At 46.0% G+C, this 23,778-nt stretch overlaps 1 protein-coding gene across 10 annotated transcripts in view; it reads left to right on the top strand.

Moving 5' to 3' along the window:
- The window catches only part of DIXDC1 (DIX domain containing 1), a 69,190-nt gene that overhangs the window by 24,465 nt on the left and 20,947 nt on the right, over window positions 1–23,778 (top strand). For 5 of the 10 annotated variants that reach the window (XM_059180459.1, XM_059180499.1, XM_059180528.1 and 2 more), the window contains 6 exons: window positions 9,364–9,493; window positions 12,865–12,990; window positions 15,265–15,523; window positions 16,136–16,243; window positions 21,789–21,901; window positions 23,342–23,490. In XM_059180459.1, coding sequence (XP_059036442.1) covers window positions 9,364–9,493; window positions 12,865–12,990; window positions 15,265–15,523; window positions 16,136–16,243; window positions 21,789–21,901; window positions 23,342–23,490 — 885 coding nt within the window. Of the gene's footprint in view, window positions 1–9,363; window positions 9,494–12,864; window positions 12,991–15,264; window positions 15,524–16,135; window positions 16,248–18,480; window positions 18,984–21,788; window positions 21,902–23,341; window positions 23,491–23,778 lie in introns of those variants that run through there. The other 5 variants (XM_059180477.1, XM_059180508.1, XM_059180468.1 and 2 more) reach the window with 4 other exon arrangements.

Raw genomic sequence — 23,778 nt, forward strand, 5'->3', positions numbered from 1 at the left:
TAGGGGGCAAAGCCCATAAATAGACTCAAGGACTTATGGAAATTTAGTATATGATAAAGGTAACATCTCAGACCACCAGGGTAAAGAGGGAGGTTTTAAGAAATGGTGCTGGAACAACTAGGTAGCCCTTTGGAAAAAGAGGATTTGGATTTATTTCTTATATCATACACAAGAATAGACTCCAAATGGGTCAGGGATCTAAATGTAAAAAATGAAACCATCTGAGAAAAAAACCTGGTGATTCTTCTTTCATCTCAGTGAAGGGAAAGAGGCTTTCTAACCATGACTCAGAATTCAGAGGCAATATAGTAAACCATCAATAAATGTGATTATATAAACGTAGAAACTCTTCCATGGCCAAAAAGACAATGTAAAAGTCAAAGGCAACTAAGAAATATCTGCAACACATGTCAAAGACAAAAGGGTAACAGTCTTGGGATATAAAGAATTCTTAAAAAAGGAAGAAAAAGGGACCAAAAACTCTGATAGAAAAATGAGAAAAATGACAATTCATTTAAATATGAAAATAGTGATTAAAGGTAGATGATGTAAAATGGATTATTAAACCTACAAAAAAGAGTTTTGTTTTTTTTTTTAAAGATTTTATGTATTCCTTTGAAAGGGAGAGCATGGAGGGGTGCGGCAGAGGGAGAGGGAGAAGCAGGCTCCCCGCTGAGCAGGAAAGGGAGCCTAACTTGGGACTCGATCCAAGGACCTTCGATCATGACCTGAGCTGAAGGCAGGTGCTTAAACTGACTGAGCCACCCACGCACTCCTGCAAAAACAGGTTTAAACTCATAATGAAAGAACTGAAAATTAAAATAACACTAAGATACAATTTCTCATCACAGTGGCTGGAATTGAGAAGTACGACAACATTCTGTTTGGCGAGGCTGTGGAGAAGTGTGCTCTCATGTATTCCTTTGGTAATGTAAACAGATGCTACCCTTTTGGCAGGGCTTTTGGCAATATCTGATAAAATTATCCACCGACTTGCCTTTTGATCTGGCAGTCCTACTTGGAATCTACCCTGAAGGCAGACCTGTATCAACATGAAAATACACATGCGTAGGGTCACTCACTGCAGCATTGTTTGTAATTGCAAAGCATTGGAAAAACCCTAAATGTCCACATATAGAAAAGGGGTAAATGAATTATGGCACATCCACAGAATGGAGTACTACAGTAGCTGTAAAAATGAAGAAGGAAAAATCTCTAAACAAGTATGGAGTGATTTCCAAACTATGTTAAGTGAAACAAGGTGAAAAGCACAAGTGCAAAGCGAAGAGCAATGACCTGTTTTTCACAAAAGAGGGAAAGAAGGAAGGGGAACTCATGAGTTGGTCGAATTGGATGAGTTGGAGGAGGTTGAAAGAATGGAGAGGACGGGTAGAGTAGAGAGAATGGTGGGGGGCGGTGACACCTTCCTGACTAGATGTTTTTGTATAGCTCTGACTTAGGGAATCCTGTTAATCTTTCACCTGATCATCCTAAATGTGGGGAGAACCACAATGGACTACTGATACTAAGAAACAAACCAAACTGTACTACAAACAGAGAACAGAACCACACCAGTGGGGGTGGAGAAGAAGGAACCTAAATGACTTTCAAATCAGTATTTTCACTAATACTGTTAAGACTAAAGACAAAAAGAACTATGCATAAATACTGTATTATGGTTAGTAAAGTAGTCTTTCACAAGGTAAGAGTTGGCAAGTCTGACGCTATTTTATGTGTTCTCTAGAATTGAGCAAACATTAATTAGTAAATTTATAGTGGAGACTAAGAGTCCAGTTTCTCACTGGGAGAAAGAAGTTATAATAAAGAAAAGGGACAGGAAGGAGTGAATTCTGAGGGTTGGGTTAGAGGACGAATCAGTATAATTTATGCTATGATTCCTGGTATGTCTCTTTGTCAAGGTAAGTCGATATAGATGTGTGTGTGTGTGTGTGTGTGTGTGTACATACACCTGTTTCCTACTCTGCCACTATGAGAATCAAGAATGTGTGTGTGTGTGTACATACACCTGTTTCCTACTCTGCTACTATGAGGATCAAGAATGTTACCCCAGTAACAATGAGCACATCTCATGCCCAAAGTCTGGTTTCTAAAAGCTATTCTCCAGTAGAAAGAACTGGAGTTCTTTTGAGAAATAGCTGATTCCAGAGCTGGGCAGAGAAAGTACAAGATGAGGAGTGTAGAATATTTTCTGATGCCAGAAAGTAAGGAAGTGTTCAAGAAATATGATCAGGCTGTATGATCTAGCAGTCCTACTTCTGGGTTTGTGTCCAAAAGGATTGAAAATGGGGTCTTAACGATCAGTGTTGCACACTCATGTTCTTGGCAGCAGTATTCACCAGAGCCAAGAGGTGGAATCAATCCACGTGTTCACCAACAGATGAATGGATAATCAATATGTGGTGTAAACTTACTTTTGGATATTATTCAGTCTGAAAAAGGAAGGAAGTTTTTACACATGAAACAACATGGATGAACCTTGAGGACATTATGCTAAGTGAAATAAGCCAATCGCAAAACACAAGTACTGTATGTTTCCCTGTATTTGAGTTATCTAAACTATTCAAATTCATAGAAACAGAAAATAGAAAAGTGGTTGTCAGGGCCTGAGAGGAGGGAAAAATTGAATTTGTTGTTTAATGGGAACAGGGTTTCAGTTGTGCGACATGAGAAAAATCTGTGGATTCAGTGCACAACAGAGTGACTATACTAAACCTTACTCAACTGTACACTTAAAAAGAGTTCAGATGACGAATTTTATGTTATGTGTTTTTTTAACCACAGTTTATTTATTTATTTATTTTTACCCCAGTTTCTTAAAAAGTAAATGGAGCATATGAAAAGAATGCAGAAGACATTCATCCCAATTTGAGTAACAAAATAAGTAATGATAGTAATGGATTAACATAATAAGTAAATAAATATAAGTGAAATAAATGCCCATGAGCTCATACTGACATAAATAAGTTATTAGGAGGGGAAGGGAGAGCTCCTCATATTAGGAATTCCAATGACTAATTGTAGAAGGAATGGTGGAATTAGAAAATCATCTTTTGGGGAACGTCATAGTAATCAATCAGGAAAACTCAATGATTTTTCAGGAATGAAAAATCGATGTTCAATTTAAAATGGACAGATAAGGTGATGATGAGAAAAAAAAAATCCCATTTTCCCACAGGATACTTACCAATTACAAGGGGAATATGGCAACTTTAGAGTAGGGAAACCTGGCAGACCCTACCTTAACCATTTGATCACAGTTAATTTTGTATTGTGATGTACTGGCATCATGTGCCTGTTGGTATGGTGCAGTGGGAAGGGTACAGTATGACTTATGTGTTATTCTTGCCCCATAATTTTAATTTAATCAGTAAGAAACTGCAGAAAAACCCAAAATGAGGGACCCAGAACTGTCAAGATCATGAAAGACAGAGAAAGACTTAGCAACTGTCCCAGATTGGAGGAGACCAACAAGACAGGCAGGGTGGCTCAACGTAGTGTGAGATCTTGGACAGTAAAAGGACAGTGGGACAATTTGGTGAAATTTGAATAAGGTCTGGAGATTAGTTAATGGTATTATGTTAGTATGAATGACGTGTTCTGATCTTACACGCTCGTTCTGTAGGATGTAAACATTTGGGGAAGCTAGGAAATGATGGGTATTGGGAAACTCTATGTACCATTTTTGCTACTTTCATGTAAGTATGGAATTATTTCGAAAAGAACAGTTAATAAAATAAAAATGGGGACCTGGGTGGCTCAGTCGGTTAAGCAACTGCCTTTGACTCAGGTCATGATCCTGGAGTCCCAGGATCTAGTCCCACATTGGGCTCCCTGCTCACTGGGGAGTCTGCTTCTCTCTCTGACCTACTCCCTCTTGTACTCGCTCTCTCTCTCAAATAAAATCTTTGAATAAGCCCCTAGTGTGGGTCAACAGTGTTTTCTGGTGGTCAAGGAAGAAGAAAAAGAAGAGAGAAATGTCTAGAATGAGGAATCTTCATTTCTCCTGTTAGTTCCCAGAGTATTATGTTAGATTCTAGATGTCTTGGTGTCAGAGAGATTTAGGCAGGAGAGCAATAGTACTTGAAACTATTTTATGTAAGGGATGTTGACCTTGGCTCAAAACTTTGGATGTATGTAGGAGCACTTAAGGAATACTGATGTGCCTGGGTCCTACTCTCAGAAATTCTGACTGGTGTATAGTGGGCCCCAGACATTAGTATTTTTAAGAAGCTTTACTGGTGCTTCTGATGGGTAATCAGGGTGTAGGAAACCCCTTGGTCAAGGGAACTGGAGTGTTTTGCTAGAAGACTCATATGAGGGAACTTGGGGGGGTACTTTCTAAGTTAAACTCCCTGGAGAGAATTTGATGGGGTAATGTCTACATGTCTGTGTTTTTTAAGATCTTCCGTTGTGATCTTGATGCACATCCAGGGATGGGAACAGTGCTTCTCAATTTTCAATGTACCTATTGAATCACGAGGAGCTCTGTTTAAAGTATGGGTCCTTATTGAGTTTAGCCTGGGCTGGAGCCTGAGAGTCCCAGGTGATGCTGATGCTGCTGGTCTGGGGGACATGCTTGGAGTAGTAGATAACTGCTTCATGTAGATTATTACTCGAGAGACCCAAGCAGTGGATGCGGAGGAGAAACTGGTTTCGACTATGGTGACTTCCATTCTGAGAGTTTGAGGGAGAGTCACTGAAACCTCAGGGATGCATTTATTTAGGCAATAGTGTGGTCTGGTGAAAAGAACATTGGCTTGGGAGTTCGAATCATAGTCACGGTTTACTGTTTGCATGACCTGGAACAAGTTATTTCACCCTTTTGGAGTCTCAGTCTCCAATTAGCAAAAGTAATATCTCCCTGGCAGGTTAGCATAGGAAAAAATGTGTTCCCGGGACCTAGCAGAGGGGCACTTGGCTGGCCCAGTCAGTTGAGCATGTGGCTCTTGATCTTGGGGTTGTGGGTTCCAGCCCCAAATTGGGTATAGAATTTATTTATAAATAAATAAATGAATGCATGAATGAGGGACCTAGCATAATTATTGACATAGAGTGGGTGTTGAGAACAGTGGTGACTATTATTATTGTTCATGCTGTAGAATCCTCTTTTGTTGAAAGACCAGAGCTGAGATTAATGTGCTTGAAAAGTACTGTTAGAACCTCTGATCAGTTTTGCATCAGACAGGACTTCTATTCAATAGCCAACAGAAGCCTGTGGTTACTCAAGTAGAAATGATCATGGCCTAACGTGGACCATTTGTTCTCATCTGCCCCTGCATTATTAACTTTTGCAGTCGCTTTAAGTCTCGGTCTGATGAAATGTGACAAATGATTCACCAACTCAAATACTTGTCATGCCCCTGTCAATCTAGAGTCCAATAATTCTGCACAGAGCATGGTTCAGACCTGAGCTCCTTTGAGCTCACTGTCCCCCTTTGCCACCCCTCCCCAAGCCTCAAATTATGGGCCCAGGTTGGGCTGGTGCTCTCAGAGCCCTGTGTGACATAGGACATCCTCAACGAGACCAGAGATGAAGTGTGTGGGAGAGTCAGGGAAGGCTTCCTGGAGAAGGTGATGCCCGAGCTGAGCCTTAAGAGGAGGCACCAAGCTCAGGGAGGGAGAGTGGCTGGATGGCTCCGTTCATTTGGGGCAGTGTGTGTGGTTTGGATGAACTGAAATGGGGCAGGCAGGCGGGAGGATGGTGAGTAAAGCTGGGGAAGAGATAGCAGCCAGCACATGAAACTAAATGCAGCTAAGGAGGTTGGGTTTTATCTTCTTAATAGAGGCCAGTGAAGGGGCCCCTGAGTGGCTCAGTGGGTTAAGGCCTCTGCCTTCGGCTCAGGTCATGATCTCAGGGTCCTGGGATTAAGCCCCACATTGGGCTCTCTGCTCAGCAAGGAACCTGCTTTCCCACTCTCTCTGCCTGCCTCTCTGCCTACTTGCGATCTCTCTGTCAAATAAATAAATAAAGAGAGAGAGGCCAGTGAAGGATCTGAAGCAGGAATGTGTGGCGGGTGTGTTGAAGATGATATTAGGCACAGGGAGATTAGGTTAGGAGAGTGTTTTTAAATTTTTATTTAAATTCAGTTAGCCAACATATAGTACATCATTAGCTTCAAATGTCGAGTTCAGTAATTCATCAGTTGTGTGTAACACCCAGCGCTCATCCCATCACGTGCCCTCCTTCCTGCTCATCACCCAGTTACCCCATCCCCCCACCCAGCTCCCCTCCAGCAACCCTCAGTTTGTTTCTTACAGTTAAGTCTCTCATGATTTGTCTCTCTCTGATGATTTCCTGTTCAGTTTTCCCTCCCTTCCCCTATAATCCTGTGTGCTGCTTCTTGTATTCCACATATGAGTAAAACCACATGATAATTGTCTTTCTCTGATTGACTTACTTCACTCAGCATAATCCCCTCCAGTTCCATTCATGTTGATGTAAATGGTAAGTATTCATCCTTTCTGATGGCTGAGTAATACTCTATTGTATATACACACCACATCTTCTTTAGCCATTTGTTTGTCCATGGCCATCTCGGCTCTTAACATAGTTTGGCTACTGTGGACATTGCTGCTATGAACATTGAGGTGCACGTGCCCCTTCGGATCACTACATTTGTATCTTTGGGGTAAATACCTAGTAGTATAAATGCTGGGTCTTAGGGTAGCTCTATTTTTTATCTTTCTGAGGAACCTCCATACTGTTCTCTAGAGTGACTGATACCAGCTTGTGTTCCCACCAACAGTGTAAGAGGGTTTCCCTTTCTCCACATCCTTGCCAACATCTATTGTTTCCTGACTTGATCATTTTAGCCATTCTGACTGCTGTGGGGAAGTATCTCATTGTGGTTTTGATTTGTATTTCCTTGATGCGAAGTGATGTTTAGCATTTTTTTCATGTGTCTGTTGGCCATTTGTATGTCTTCTTTGGAGAAATGTCTGTTCATGTCTTCTGCTCATTTCTTGATTGGATTATTTGTTTTTTGTGTGTTAAGTTTGATAAGTTCTTTATAGATCTTGGATGCTAGCCCTTTATCTGATATGTCATTTGCAAATAAGTTCTCCCATTCTGTAGGTTACCTTTTAATTTTGTTGATGCCTTCCTTTGCTGTGCAGGAGCTTTTTAAAAATATTTTATTTATTTATTTGACAGAGAAAGACAGAGCGAGACAGGGAACACAAGCAGAAGGAGTGGAGAGGGAGAAGCAGGCTTCCTGTAGAGCAGGGAGCCCGGTGTGGGACTAGATCCCAGGACTCTGGGATCATGACCTGAGCCGAAGGCAGATGCTTAACGACTGAGCCACCCAGGCGCCCCAGTGCAGAAGCGTTTTATCTTGATGAAATCCCAGCATTTCACTTTTGCTTTTGTTTCCCTTGCTTTTGGAGATGTATCTAGCAAGAAGTTGATGCAGCCGAGGTTGAAAAGGTTGCTGCCTGTGTTCTCCTCTAGGATTTTGATGGATTCCTGTCTCACATTTAGGTCTTTCATCCACTTTGAATTTATCTTGTGTGTGGTGAAAGAGAATAGTCCAGTTTCGTTCTTCTACATGTGGCTGCCCAGTTTTCCCAGCACTGTTTGTGGTTGAAGAGACTGTCCTGATTCCTATTGGGTGTTGTTTTGGTTAGTTTTATATGTGACCCAGGTGGTGAGATCCCAACTGTCTTAACTCCTTTTTTCAGTCTTAACTCCTTTTCTCCCAGAGCAGAGGGGTTTACTGCAGAGGCGCCCTTTTGCCTGCCTGGTCTGCCTCCCACAGTCCCGTGGCAACAGAGTAGGAGAGCGGGAGCAGAGTCTGGGTGGGAGCCTGGCCCATATCAGGCAGAAGGTGTGGACTGAGCAGGGCAGTGCAAAGTCCTTGGTCAATGCTTGGACCGCACTTACTGTGTTTCAATGCCCTATCTGCTCCATCCTAGCTGGGGACCTTGGGGAAGTTACATAACTTCTCTGAACTTCATCCAGAGAACGGAGAGGACACTGACCCTTCAGTGCTTTTGTGAGAATTACTTAGATGGTAATAATGATGAGAATAATAATGACATCAGCTGTGTGTCAGGTCCTGTTGCAGGTCCATTCATTAATACAGTAAAACACACATCAAACACCAAAACTGGTGTATAGTTCAGGTAGGTATTGGATTCCTTCCCTCCGCTGTCCCCCGCTGAGAGGGCACTTCCTGCAGTTTGTTAACAGCTTAGTGCTGTCTTACAAAGACTGCATTTATTCCTACAAATCAACACAGAGAAAATACTGAAGATTTCATTTAAGCTCAGGAAGCAGGCAGTGAGTACTTTCCAACATCATTTCATTGATGAGGTACTTGCGGCTTAGAAATCAAGTGTTCTTTAACCAGACTGTAACTTAATACCCATTAGCCCTTGAACCTGATTTTTAGGTTCGGGGTCTTGGGTTTCTCCAGAAACCAGACAGAACTGATGCTGCTTCTGGGATGTTGTTATGTGCTATTTTGATACTTAGTGCCCATCTTCAGAACAAATGCAGAGTTGGAATAGACCCCTGACTGCGAGCATTGTGTAAGGGAGAAAATGGAATATGTCAGGTTATCCGAGGGCTGGGATGGGTTATAGGTCCCTGTCTGGGCCCATCAGGCTTCCGATGATACTGGCTGGCTTAGTCTCACAATAAATGAAAGTTCTCCATCTCCCCTACCCAAGTCTTCGGGCTACTGCTCACCAAAGCCTTTTCTTTTCCTTCTTTGTGCAGGTTTTAGGCAACTAGATCCTCTTTGACAGAATAAAGTATGGATTAACACTAACTGTAGCAATCCCAGGATTATGGGCTCAGGAGAATAAATCTTGGGTTGACCCTGAGATGATCTCAGTTAAGTCTCATTGTGAAGAGCGATGGGAGAGGCGGTTCTGAGCAGGTTTGCTGTTTATTCCTGGTTCCCCAAGACCAGTCTTCTGAGTATCACTGTCCATTGTACATTTGAAATACAAGTGATTATTCCTGTGAAGCGCTGTGTGCTTATGGCAGCAGTGATTACACCCAAAACTGGCTCTGCTTCTTGCCCGGCCTCATTCCTGGTCAACAGAGAATATACACAAGGAAACAGGAGTCATTGTCATTGAAACACTCATCTTCTTATCGGGGTCTACCCTGCTAGCAAGTCAGCGGTTAGCTTTCCCTGAAGATTAGCATAAAACCAGAAATTTTTAGAACATGTTCCCCGTCTGACCAGCCTCTTTTTTTCCTTGAAATTTCCTCTTCCCTCTGGATATAGATTTCCCCCCAGAGCCCATTCTCAAATGCTGCCTTAGAAGGCACGGGGCAAAGGAGAACAATAATGTGCAAACTTTCTCTTATTTCTTTGATTTTTCCAGCAACAGCTGCAGGCTTATGTGGCCTGGGTGAATGCACAGCTCAAGAAGAGGCCAGCAGTGAAGCCGGTGCAGGACCTGCGACAGGATCTTCGGGATGGGGTGATCCTGGCGTATCTCATCGAAATCGTTGGTCAGTTGGCCCTGGGCTCTGATGCCAGAACATGCCTTCATTATCCTCCACATGCCCTTCAGAGCAGTTTGCCGTTGCTTTGTAATATACGGAAATGGAAGTATAGAAGGTTTTAACATACTTGCCCGACGTTAATTCATTTATTTATGAGTCAGCAAACTCTGTGTGCTGGGCGCCCCGTATTATGCTCCGGCAGTGTGACTGTGAGCACAGTCTGTGCTCTCAGGAGTGTCCCAATCTAGTTGGGAACACTTAAAAGTGAATGCATTTCCATTCATGTACTTAGGAGTCCGATGGGGTAAGGACAGAGAGGAGCACATGGGTGGATGGAGGCACCCAATCCAGTCCTAGGGTTCAGGGATGGCTTGCCAGAAGAACTGATGTCCAAACCAAGGCTGGAAAAGAAAATAGTAGTCAGGCCAGCAAAAGGAGCCCTCCGTGACAATCCCATATCGTCCCACGAAAAGGCTTGTCCTCAGGGAGCCCTGGAGCTGTTGCAAGCTGCTCTTACTGGAGGACAGCGTACCCTGTGTCCACAGCATTTGTCCACAGCTGTTATCATGACAGTATTGCCATTCGCTGAGCAGTAACGTTTTCCTGTCTCTCCCCTGTAGACTGAGCTCTTTAAGAGCAGGTACAGTGTAATTTTGTTTGTTTGTTTGTTTCCACAACTCTTACCCAAGTGCCTGGCACATAATAGGCCCTCTGGCATTTATTGTTCTGTTAATCAGCTGACCTTGCTTAGTCCTTGAGAGATGCGGGCTTGCACGTGGCATGGAAAGAGCCCGGTTTGCTATCTCCGTGGGCCAGCTCATGGATTTATCAGGGCACTCCTTTATAATAATAATAATGATGGTAATAGTTAGAGCTGCCATTATTGAACACTTTTTTTTTTTTTTAAGATTTTTATTTATTTATTTGTCAGAGAGAGAGGAGCAAGAGTGAGCACAGGCAGACAGAGTGGCAGGTAGAGGAAGAGGGAGAAGCAGGCTCCCTGCCAAGCAAGGAGCCCGATGTGGGACTCGATCCCAGGACGCTGGAATCATGACCTGGGCTGAAGGCAGCTGCTTAATCAACTGAGCCACCCAGGCGTCCCATATTGAACACTTTTTATCTCATTTCATTATCAACCCTTGAGAAACAGATACTTTCATCCCCATTTTCAGGAAACTAAGCTTAGAAGATTTATAAAAATGAATAAATAAATTCATTGAGCACTTTGAATGTATTGAGGATTGTACTAAGCTACTTCAGATGATTTATGCTGTGGGGATGAGATGAGTACTACCGCCTTACTCATTTATGAGGTTCAGAAAGGCTAGGCGACTTTCCGAGGCCATGTAACTGTACTGTAGCAAAGGAGAGGTAAAAAACTAGATCTATTTTAATTCCAAAGTTCATTTCGAGCCCTCATTTTCACTGATTTGAATTGATTATACTTGAAAATATAATCAGATAGAAAATGCAGAAGCCACAAAAGGATGTAAAAGCCTATTTTCCAGCCGCACCAGTGATGTGTTCTTTCTGGAAGCAACCAGTGTTAGCAATTTCTTGCATTTCTTTCCAGAGATGTTCTATGCATATGGAAACAATATGAATATGTATTCTTGGTTTCCCAAAACCCCGATTCTTAAATGCTGCATTTTATTGTGACTTTGGGATATGGAAAGGCTCGCTGAATTCACTACCTTACTCCCCATTCTTTAACATGCTGTCTTCAAGCTTTTGACCCATTCCTCCCCTGAAACTGCTCTCGTCCAGGTTACAACCTTTGCCTTCTCAAATCCAGTGGCTTGGCCTCAGCCCCTATTTTATTCAGTTTAGCAGAACCTGGCACAGTTTGTCCCTCCTCCTCCAGTCGCGGTCTTTACTTGGCTTCTAGGACACTCCTTCCTCACTGGCTCCCCCGGTTCACCCTGTTGGCTTTTCTCCTTCATGATCTCTAAGTGTTGAAGTCCTCCGTGTTCAGTCCTTAGCCCTTGTGTTTTCTCTGTCCCCAAGTGATCTTCTCCCACATCCGTAACTTTAGCTCTAAACTTGTCTTTGAGTTCGAGACATGAATATCAACTTCATGTTCAACATGGTGCCCCCAGTGTATGAAATGCAGCTGTAACTGCACATGCCCTAATCAGAACTTGGGCTGTCCTTCTCCCTACCAGTTCCTCTCTTCTCCAGATTTCTTCTGAAGTAACACAGGATGGTACCATCCACCCAGCTGTGGAAGTTGTCCTTAATTATTCTCTTTTCTTCCTATATCGTACCCAGTCCTTCACATGTGCTATCTGCTTTACATTAAAATTTTACCCAATACCTGACTTCTCACCTGTCAGCCTTTTCCGGTCAAGCCCAAAACATCATTAACCCTTGCCTTGACTAGTTTCATTTTCTAACAAATCTCCCTGTTTCCTCTCTATGTAAGCTGAGTTCATATAGAGTCCTCTTTTAAAACACAGATTATTAATCTACAGACCCTAAATGACCTGGCTTTGCTTACCTGTCGACCTTCTCCTAGGATTTGACTCCCCTTTCTCTCTCCACTTCAGCCACTGCTGTTCCTCAGATAAGCTGAGCTCATTCCCACCCTGGTGTGAGGTTTGTTTTTCGTTTTTTGGTTTTTTTTAAGATTTTATTTATTTATTTATTTGACAGAGAGAGATCACAAGTAGGCAGAGAGGCAGGCAGAGAGAGAGGAGGAAGCAGGCTTCCTGCTGAGCAGAGAGCCCGATGTGGGGCTCAATCCCAGGGCCCTGAGATCATGACCTGAGCCAAAGGCAGCGGCCTAACCCACTGAGCCACCCAAGCGCCCCCCTCCGCACCCTGCTGTTTGTACCTGTGGTTCTTCAGTCTGAAATGCTTCCTCCTCAGATCCTAACATCTCTTACTTTATTCAGGTCTCTGCCCACTATCAGGGAGGCCATGATGCTGCTTTTCTTTGTTTTTCCTCACAGCACCTACCACTGCCTGAAATTATATTAAACATGTACTGGTTCACTTGGTCCTCTGTCATCCCTGCAGATAGAAGATCTGCAATGGAAGGGACTCTGTCCATGTCTTTCATGGCTGTTTCACTGGTGCCCACAACAATGCCAGGCGTGCGGTGGGTGCTCAGTGAGGATTTGTTGAATGAGGAAGCATACACACGGTCATTTCCCAGGCCCCTGCGTACAGCTTTGAAAATTTGAAGACCCTCCAAAAGGCTCTTCCTTTCTTATTCCGCATCCAGATGATCAACACCAAGGCTTAACGCACTTGCATATTTATATGTAATCTTAGCTTTTCCATCAAATATTCCCTTTCTCGGTATCTGGCTGTTAGGAAACTTTGATAATGTTCCTCCCTATAGCTTTTGTATGTTTTCTCTCTTCTAACAGCAGGAGAAAAACTGAAGGGGGTACAGCTGGCTCCCAGTAACCAACAGGAGATGAAGAATAATGTGGAGAAAGTGCTCCAGTTTGTGGCCTCCAAAAAGATTCGCATGCACCAGACTTCGGCTAAAGGTCAGCGGCCCATCACATCTTTGGGGGATGAGTACACTCAGCTTTACCCAGTGATTATGAGGTTCAGAAGAACCACCCATTGTATAGCCAAGGCTTCTGAGTAGACTGGAATAGCATTAGGCCCATGCCATCATATCATTTGTCCATAAAGAGTTACCCTCGTGGGACAGGGGAATCATCAAAATCTGAGTGCTTTGAAAACCTGGATGGAGATAGACATTCTCTATTCATTTTAATTGAATAAAGGTCTGCTTGAGTGTATGTGTGAAGAAAATACAGTAGAAATGACAAGATTGGGATATTAACTTTACAGTGTCTCATTTAAGTAAACAAAAATGAAGACAGATTATGTTTTTCAAGTTCCTTGGGTTTTATACTCAAGAATTATTTCAAATTATAATAGCTACAGATTTTTCCATCCAGTTTTCCGAAGAAAAACAGTTTATAGCTTTTAATTTTGGGGATATTGCAGAATATTTCAGGCAAGATGAAAAGGGGTTCTGGCACCTCTGTACATAGCCTCTCTTATAGCTGCAGAACCCAAAGAGGACACTTCTGAGTCCGTATTGAGCCCAGCTGCAAGGAAGCATTTAGGTGGTCAGAGACCCAGGTTCCCTGGCCCTCCCACTGTTTCTCTAGAATTGCTTGTAGGTTGGGTTCTGTTTCAGCTTCAGTTTCTGGGTCTGATTGCCAGACTGAGAATGGGAATGAGAGCCGGAGGGAGCCTTCCTTCCATGTTGGGTTATTGGTGTTTTCTGTGGTGGGATCATTTAGGTGGGGCAGACATTTGACCATTGGGAGCGCCCTGTAGGAGGTATCAATCAATCATTTTCCAAGCTTTGCATATTTGCAGTGCTATGAAACTAAAAAAATAGGAGTTTTACCCATTCCCTTATTTTAACTTTCACCAGATCTATCACATTGTTTTTTTTTCAAATATTTTAAAAAATATTTTATTTATTTATTTGACAGACAGAGATCACAAGTAGGCAGAAGGGCAGGCAGAGAGAGAGAGAGGAGGAAGCAGGCTCCCCACTGAGCAGAGAGCCCGATGTGGGGCTCGATCCCAAGACCCCGGGATCATGACCTGAGCCGAAGGCAGAGGCTTTAACCCACCTAGCCACCCAGGCGCTCCAATCACATTGTTTTTTTGCGTGCGTTTTTTTTTTTTTCTAGGGCAAAATTTAGAGTGCCGTAATATCTCTGTTCTGGTCCCCCTGAGGGGTGGGCTTGGGGATCTGGCCCATTAAAGTCAGCTATTTTGAGGGAATACTGCCACTGAGGACATAATTGTCGTTTACCTGGAGAAGTGCAGCAGCTTCCTAATTAGTCTCATTGCCTCAAGTTTTGTCTCCCTCCCCACAGCTCTGCAGCCAAAATGATGTTTCTGAGAATTCTGAGAATACATAAGCTCATGCTACTGCTCTGCACATGCGGGTCCTTAGGGGAAAATTCAAAGTCCATCCTGGGGCTTGCCATGCCCTTTCTGACCCGGCCTCTGATATCTCCCCCTGCGGCCTCACCCTTCACCTGCACCCCTGCACTCAGCCCCTCAACCCGCTGTGCTGTTTTCAGTTTCCTCTGCCACAGTGCTGTGCTGCAGAAATATAACACGAGTCTCCTACACGAAACTGAAAAGATCCCTTTTTAAAATAAAAAGGAAATGGGAGAAATGAATTTTAAGAAAACATTTTATTTAACCCAGTATATCCAAAATATTATCAGTGCAACATGTAATCAATATAACAGTTATGAAGGAAATAGTGTGCCTTCTATTTTTTGTGCTAAGTCTAATGAGATATGTTTCAGTCTGACTTTTGTTGTGTGAGGTACTACCCTTGGAGCACATTTCAATTCAGAATCTCCCCTCTAAGTGCTCGGTAGCCTCATGTGGCCAGTAGCCTCCATATTGGACAGCACAGCTCTTGTGGGTCGTGCTCTCTCTCACCTCTAGACCTTTACACTTGCTGTTCCCTCTTCTTGGAATACACTTTTCCTTCTCCTCCTTCACCTGACGAACCACTATTTGTCAATCAAGTCTCAATTTAAAATTCACTTCCCCTGGGAATCCTTCCCTGAGACCTCTAGGCTGGATAAGATGCCTTTACTTTGTGCTCCCGGAGTATTCTGTTCTACCATAGCACATGACCATACTTCACTATGATTGCTTTTAAACGTTCTGTCTTCCTGTTGAACATGGCTCTGTGAGGACAAAGAGACTGGTGTCACTAGCAAATACGTATTAAATGAATGAACCCTCTGCCTCCCTCTTAGGACCTCTGGGTCTGTTCTGTCCCTCAGATATTGTGGAAGGAAACCTGAAGTCTATCATGAGGCTGGTCCTTGCCTTGGCAGCTCATTTCAAACCTGGCTCCAACAGGACGGTGAGCCAAGGAAGGGACCCCAGAGCCTCTCTGCAGAGTCACCAGCCACACTGTGCCACTGCTGTGGCCCAGGGAGCAGCAGCCGCTCTGGCTGACGTATGTCATGACATGTCACGGTCAGGACGGGATGTCTTTCGATACAGACAGAGGTAAGGGTCAAAATCTGGGGATGGGACCTTGTTCCTGTCTCTGATATTTGTGGCAAATGATACCGTCCGATAGACAGACGTGTCACCTAAACAGCCCCACATTGCAGAAAAGAGCATGGAGTGTGGGGTCAGAGAGGACGCTCCAAGACAGAAAACCCTATCAAAAGAGATGTTTACTTTGCAGTTAGAAGAAAGTAAAAGAATCATATTTGTAATTTTTTTGTCCTGGTGCCCAGGATGTTAAATATATACCTTTGGCACAGTGTGTTTTCTTCATGGGGAGATATGTGGGAGCAGTGTTCCAAGTCATCTGGGGGAGTGTCTCTCTAGAATGTATACTCAAGCCAGCTTGTCCTGAAGAGTCATGGCAGGAAACATTTTGGAGGTGGTATGTCTGCTGGGAGAGGGCAGGACCCTGGATGTTGCAGAGCCTGGTGCAAATAGTTGTGTTTAGGTCTGTTTCCCTCCTGGGTGTCCGGTGTCTTTAAGGCAGGGACTTGGCCTTCCTCCTCTTTCTCCCCTTAGCACTCTGAGAGTGGCCATCTCTCAGTTCTTGCTGAGTTGACCTGAAGGACTGACACCCTTTTCTTTGCTGGTGCCCCCCGACTTTAGGAACAGCAGCGTGGACGAGGAGATCGAGAATCCGTATTGGAGCGTGCGGGCCCTAGTGCAGCAGTACGAAGGGCAGCAGAGGTCCCCGTCCGAGTCCAGCTGCTCCAGGTAACTGTCCTGGGGGTTGGGGGGGCACATCTCGGAGTTTTCAGCTTCAAGTAGCAATACGACAGGCAGTGAGGCTCCTCGCTCTTTTCTCTTTCCGTCAGTTTATGTTTGACTTTAAAGGGGTTGTCTTCACTGCTTTGCAGTTTTGTGCTGGCTGGAAGGTAGGGAGGGTGGTGAGTGGGAAGCATTGCGCGGAGCCGAGTGCCAGTGCTCAGCTCTGTCCACAGGGGGGCATGACTGGCAGCCGGGAGGGCCCAGCCCCTGGTTTGGTCTCCCTGGCCAGCCTGACAGCTGGTTCCATCGTACTGCCTCTATGCCTGAGCTGAACGCTAAGTGTGGCCAGAGAAGGTTCTAGCAAGTGTATAACAGTAGGAAAAACTGAGCAGAGTTGTCTGAGAACATTAGGATGTTTTCAGCTTTCATTTATAGGGCCAGGAATTGTGGCGGATTAGTATGCATTGGTGTGGGCTAAGATGTTTGTGACTCTAGCAGAACGGCCATCTGTAGCGCTTAGAGCCAAGTGCAAAAACCGAAACAGGACACACTGCTCTAATAAAGCCTGATCGATGCCAAGTCTAGTGGCAGAAAAAGACAACTTTCCTGGCTCATGTAAATCATGCTCCTAAAAATACATACCAGATCATGTCAACTTATTTACTAACTTCATTTCATTGCTGAATCATTTTTTAAATTTATGCTCTTATGACCTTTTCTCTCCTACCCCAGCCCAGTGTAGTCTGTTCTAGTTAAGTCTAATTGTTCTTTGTCTTATACGTATTTTAAGTCCATTTATTTTCTTTCTTACTGTTTCTTTTCCACATAAAATTTCATCTTAGATTGATAGACCATTTAATTTGTTGCAGTCACATGGAATTCTTCCCAGCATTTTAATATACTGATAATTGTATCAGTATATTAATACTTACTCAACTTTAATTTTTACATTTAGTAAATTGCTTTTTTATTTATAAAATTCACATAACGTAAAATTAGCCACTAAGCATTTTAAAGTATACCATTCAGTGGCATTTAGTATCTTCATAATGTTGTGTGATCATCACCTCTGTCCAGCTCAAAGACGTTTTCATCACCCCAGAAGGAAACCCTGTACCCATTGAGCAATAGGTGTGCTGGTAATGAGAATCTGAACCATTTCTTCCTTGCGTGCTGCTTAGGCTATCACTGGGTATAGAGAGTCAAAGGACATTTCATTTATAATGAGATCTGTTGCTTCCTGCATGGCTACAGGCCTTTCACTTTTTTGTGCCTGCCAGAGTTAAAATGAGAGAGAGCCAGACAGAGAGACAGAAAGAGAGAGAGAGAGCGCTAGAGAGAGCGAGTGCTAGAGGAGAGAAGTCTGGATGTCTTCTTGAGAACACCCGCTTCCTTCCTTTCTGGCAGTTGAACTCAGACTGGGGTAGGGGCTGTGACACAGTGCGAATTAGGGACCCCCTGGAAATCGGGCTGCAGTGGGCAGTGACCGTTTTTCTGGGAGAGGGGTCAGGTAATGAGTCTCATTTCCCGGTCTGTCGCTCCTTCCTGCTTTTTTTTGTCATTTTCTTCTAAGCTGATGTCTCACTTACATCTTTGGGATGCTGGGTCAGTTGGGTTTTGCTCAGTAAGCTCCCGGGACCCAGGAGGCTCTGGAACATTCTGCCCGACCACCCCCTTCCTCAGGGGAGGTCACCTCGTGGCTCAGTGACCCAGGAAGGCCTGGAGACTTCGCGATGTGACTGTGAACGGGGAGCGGCTCATAAGATGGGAAAGGTGCCCCCCCCCCCCCCCCCCCCCGGTTCAGGCCGCCTGTTGCTCCCTAGACCTCGGGCCGGCCTCCTACTGTGTCCACGCAGAACGATCCCTAGTTGGGAAGCGAGAACACGTGCAACGCCCGGGGGAAGGTGGGAGGAGAACGGCGTTCGGAGGGTTTCCGGGCGCGACCCTGAGTCTCCACCCGGCCAGGCCCCCCGCTCCGACGGGGAGCCGGGTGACACCGGCCCCGACCTCCGCCGTCGCGAAGGGAGGGGTCGGTGCGGAAAGGGCGTTTCCAGCCCCGGGGTGCCCACCCTTCCCCGGGGCTCGGCGTCCGCGGCCCCGCCCCCGCCCGAGCGCCGGGCTCCGGCTCGGCCTCCCAGCCCGCCCCGCCCGCCCCGCCCGCCCCGCCCGAGCCGGGTCCGAGCCCCGCGCTGCCCGCGGCGCTGTCAGCCTGGAAGCGGGGGCGGCGAGGGGAGGGGCGGGAGGCGCGGGAGGGGCGGGAGGCGGCTCGGAGCCGGGGGCGCCCGCACGCTCGCCGCGGGGACCCGACCGCGCAGCGGGAGCAGCGGGCAGCGCTGCTCCGCGCGGGCAATGGGGTGAGATGCCCGCGCCCGGGGGCACGCCCGCAGCCGCGCGGCCGCCGCGATGCCGCCGCCAGGGACCCGCAGCCTACGAGGGGAGGTGGCTTCCGCCCAGGCCGGGCTGCTGCAGCGTCTGAGCGGCCGGGACCGCGCGCCTCAGTCCCGGGAACATCCCCGACCCCGGGGCCGAGACGCCCGCCTCTCTGCCCTTCCGACTCTCTCCCGCGGTCGGGGCCAGCGGCTCTGGTAGCCGACCTGCCCATGGAGTGGTTCTGCGGGCCCCAGAGCGGGGAGACATGCCCGAATTCGGGAGCGCCGTGACTCCCAGCCTCCCGCTTCACCCAGGGAAACGGGCTCGCTGAAGCCGCAGCCAGGAGGGGGACCATGGGAGGGACGCAAGTGAAATGGTGAGCAGAAGCCACTTGGGCTTTGGAGGTGTGGGGGTCGGGGGGGCATGGGCGGGCGCAGGGCCAGGACTGGAGGATGCTCTTGGCCTGAGACGGACCGGTGTGGGTGGGGGCGCTGTGCTGCGAAGGACAGGCTGCCGGTCTGGGATTATCAGTACAAAATGCGCTGGGTTTAGGAAACTGGAACCAGCATGGGGGCGGGAGGAGCGGCCCTTCACCTTGTCCTGTCTCTGCTGTGGGAGGGCACTTCAGGAGTAAGCAGGACGCTTTCTTATCACCCATTACCCATTTTCTAAAAATTGATTTTACTCTGATCTGGACTTTGCTGCGGGATCGTTTGTCTGACCCTAAGCTGGAGAGACGTCAGACCTGTGGGAATTAAGAAATCAATCTGTCCAATCTTATTTGTAGTCAGTTCCCTGATTTGAGGGGATTATGATGGCAGGTGGGGCATTACTTGTTTACAAAATCGGGGTTCTGAGCTCCTCGGGAAGAGCCCAAGCCACTTAACTAATTAGCATTAAAATACTTTTCTGTGACCTGAAGCAGTTGACTAAATGCTCTGTCCTCCTACCGGAGGTTCTTGGGGATGTGGCAAGATTGCTGCTCTGACCGGAGCTTCAGAGTTTTTCTTCCACAGGTCCTTCTCTTTGGACGTGGCCACCTAGTTTCCTGGTCTTACCTCTCTGTGGCCTCACTCCCTGGCAGCCTCAAATTCAAGAAAGAAATGTTGTTTTCCTTTGGCTGCTCTGCCACTCCCCCAGTGGGGTTGGGTATGCAGACATCCGCCTCCTTCTGCCCTTATATGGGAGACAACTCACTTAAGAGGGGGGAGGTGGAGCTGAGCATGCGTCCCTGCTTTCGGGCAAACAGTTTTCCAGCATCCTGGGTTCACACTCCTCTTCCCACCCCCACCCCCCTGCGTCTCACACATACCCACTGTGGTCCAGCCAAATGCCGGCAGTGGAACGTGTCAACCATAGCACCTTGTCAGCTAAGGAAGTGTCATTTTATCATTTCTCAAAGAGGAGCAGCTAATACAGGCCTCTTTCTGCAAGTGGGTCCCCATTTCTGTAGGAAGGGAATGCAGAGGCCTGAATACTCATAAATCTATCCTTAGGAGGACAGAATGCCCTTACACTAATGCTCTTTCAGCAGTTCGTTCCTGTTGGCCTGGAAATCAGATGGCCTAAGTGGGGAAAGAGGGATCAGCAATTATCTTTCCTAAATACCGCTCCTCGCCACCTTTCTACCCCTTGTCTGCTCAGGTTATGGATCTATAGATAGGGTTAAATGACTTTCCTTAATTTGAAGCAAAAAACTGTAAATTGTTTTCTAAGGTTCTAATAAGGATGAGAATGTCGTAGTGGTTGAGGTCATTCCCACCAAAGCCCTTAAACTTGCAACAACGAAGAGGAAGAGACACTAGTCCTCAAACTGCTTTCGAGGTTTTAGAAATCTCCGAATACAACCCCTTGTGCTCAGCTCTTGTTTATCCTGGTTTCTAGGAAGACAAAACGTTAACTCCTGATCGAGGCCTGGGAGACTTCAGGGGCACATTAAGTGGGTCAGTGAGTCTTAGACACTTTCACTGTTGTCTGGGTGATGGATTTGGAAAGAATTCCGGAAAGGGGGCCGGGGCCTGGAGACCCCACAGCCCCTGAGATTGTTTTAGAGCTGATGTTCTCAAGGTGCGGTGCGAAGAAGAAAGGCCCTTCAGATTCCTTTTCCCTGTCAGATGGAAATGTCAGCCTCACATTCGCATCTTGTCTTGTGGAGTTGCTGTTGTTTTGCAGCTTTGAAATTCATCTTCCCTGAAAATCTCAGCAGTTCCCTCCAAGGCTAATAGTTGTAGCAGAACTTAAGAATTGTTGAGAGATTTCTGATGATAATTTGCAAAGAGTATAGCAGGGATCTGAATAACTCTTCGATGATCCAATCAAGTAAACCTTTCCCTTTCCCTATCAGGTCTTTTCCCCCTTTCCTTCTGATTCCCCCTTTTTTTGTCACTTCCTGTCCTTGTTGATGTGTCACTGCCTTTTTGCCCAGCCTGGCAACTGTCCACAGTCCCAGCAGTTTCTCACCATGAATCACCCTCAGCATTGTCCCCTCTTTTGAGATCAGCCTAGAGCTGATCTGCCATGTTGCTCTGCTGGTGATACTTGTTTCTGTGAGTAGATTTTCCTTCCAGCTCCCAAAGCTACTGAGACACACACTATATCAGTCTTTGAATCTCGGCCCAGGAATGGTGGTAGAGCAGGTGGTGGTGGTAAGTTTAAAAAAAAAAAAAAAAAGAGCAAACAAAATAAAACTCAACGTTCTTTTAAGATGCTAGATTACCCATCCTGGTAAATCTGTGCTTTGTGAATCAGGCTTCAAGGCAGCCTTGCTGTAGAAAAGACTTCCTAAGACTGGGTCATGCACTTAGCATTCATTTCATTCATTCAGAAAGTTCATCCTGCACTCATTCAACAAACGTTTGTTCATACTGTGGCCGGGGACTATGTAGGAGAGTAGGAGTAAGATAATCAGAACATGTCTCTGGGATAAATTATGACAGTTGGCTTCTAAACAACTCCTCAGGGGCGCCTGGATGGCCGTCGGTTAAGCATCCAACTCTGGGTTTTGGCTCAGATCGTGATCTCAGGGTCATGAGATCGAACCCTGCATCAAGGTCCACACCAAGCACAGAGTTTGCTTCAGACTTTCTCTCCCTCCCCACTGGGCTCTCTCTCCCAAATAAACAAATCTGTAAAAGAAAATTGTTCGTAATCATTGTTTCTCTTCCTTTTCCTTCCATCACAGCCTGACTTCACCCAGTCCTATCCACAGTGCAAAGAGCGAATCCATTATAACTCAGTCGGAGGAGAAGGCAGATTTTGTGATGATTCCTGCTGAAGGAATAGAGAACAGAACAGGTACTATCTGTCCGCGGGCCTGGGTTGGCTTAAGGACCAGCCCTCGTCTTGAAGTGTTTGGGGGTCCTGACTATCTGCCTGTAAACTCCCTGGCCTTCTCCCTCTCCGTAGTCTGTGCGTGCTGGGACAGCTCTAGGGACTCTGATGCCTTTGAGCCAATGAACATGGCTATCCTTTTGCAGAACATCACTTTGGATGTTGTAACCGTCAAAAATCTTACAACAATGTAGATGGGCCATTCCTCTGCCGGCTGCCTGTGAATTAGGATATGACTTTGGGGCAATCCAAAGCCTTATTCAAGTAAACAGTTTTTATTATCCCTCTGTTACAGAAATAATTTCAGCAAGTCCTTGACTTACATTTGAACCAAGAATATACAGTATGAGCTGAGGCATCTGTGAGAGTATAAAGACCGGGACTACATTAGGCACTGGTGTGACAGCCACAGAAGGGACCACAAAGGGTCCCCTTTGTTTAGACTTCCTCTGTTTCAGGCTCTCCTTTTCCTCACGTAAACATAGAGGGAAGCATACAAGAAGCAAAGCATGTGATTTCAATAGACTTTTATTCATCTGTAAGGGTTGTAATGAAACTGAAGCCCTCAGAAGAAAAACCGGACTTAAATTCTTGCCTCTAGCCCTGGAATTAGCACGGAGGAGTCAGTCCTGTGACTGATCCAGACACTCTTGGGGCCGGGGGGGGGGGGGGAGCATTTACTGAGCCCTGCGCATGGCTTAGCTCATTCAATCTTCACAGCACCCCAGAGGAATTGTCCTTACTACATTCACGCTTATGAATGAAGACACTTACTCCGAGAGTTGGTACCCTTCTGAATTCCGGAATGCATTTTTAATAGCCGAGCACACAATTAGATGGGATAAAATAGACAGACAAGGAAATAAGAGCAAAGAGACTGTAAAGGTAGGAAAATAAAATGAACCCAGGGAGCCAGATTGAATACTTTGTGCACGTGTGCTCTCATTAGTCTGCTTCCTGCGTGACTCACACAGCGTCCTAGGTGAAAGGGGCTTCGGGCAAAGGAATATGAATTTGGAGGCTCCCCTCTGAAGCTCCACAGCAATTTGGTTTTCACTGCGACTGGCAGCTCCTGTCTTTGTACCTGGCAGAATCCAGCTTCAGGGATGCCAGTTCCAGAGGATTAAGAGTAGGGGCTGTGTGTCCCATACCAAGACTCCCCAAGAGGGAATCTTATTACTTCTTAAAGGTTCTGCGGGCGATCTCTTTCCCCCCTGCTGCGGGAGCCCAAGTTCATAGCCAGTTCCTTATGTCTCGCAGCCCCACCTGGTGGAGAGTCCCGTTTGCGTCGTGCGGACAGGCACGGAAGGCAGGTGACCTGAACCCGTGAACGCGGGGGACTGTGAACGCTTTCTGCTGGAAACTTCTTCAGCATGAACTGTACTCCCTCCTTTCATTTTGCAGAGGAAACAGACTCTCCGCTTTCCCGAGACTGGCGCCCGGGCAGCCCCGGAACCTACCTGGAGACCTCATGGGAAGAACAGCTGTTGGAACAACAAGAACATTTGGAAAAAGAAATGGAGGAAGCAAAGAAAATGATATCAGGATTACAGGTAGCTCTTTGCCGTGTGGTTTGTCCTCAGTCACCGATTGATGCTTATTTTTAAGTCACGAGAATCAGTTGAAAATCACTTTTCAGTTTCATATGACATCAGAGTTGAATGGGGAGTTTAGACAGAGTAGTACTCGAAGAGCAGAAAATTCTTTCTTTGTGGGTGCTCGCTCCCAAATGGACCTTGCGGTCTCTCACTGGCTGCACAGCTGTTGGAATTTCTGCAAGCCTGGGAGCCATTACGGACCCCTACCCAACCCTTCTTCTGGCTCTTTGCTTATAGGCAAGT

Source organism: Mustela lutreola, chromosome 1 (assembly GCF_030435805.1).
Source record: "Mustela lutreola isolate mMusLut2 chromosome 1, mMusLut2.pri, whole genome shotgun sequence".
Taxonomy (NCBI): Eukaryota; Metazoa; Chordata; class Mammalia; order Carnivora; family Mustelidae; genus Mustela; species Mustela lutreola.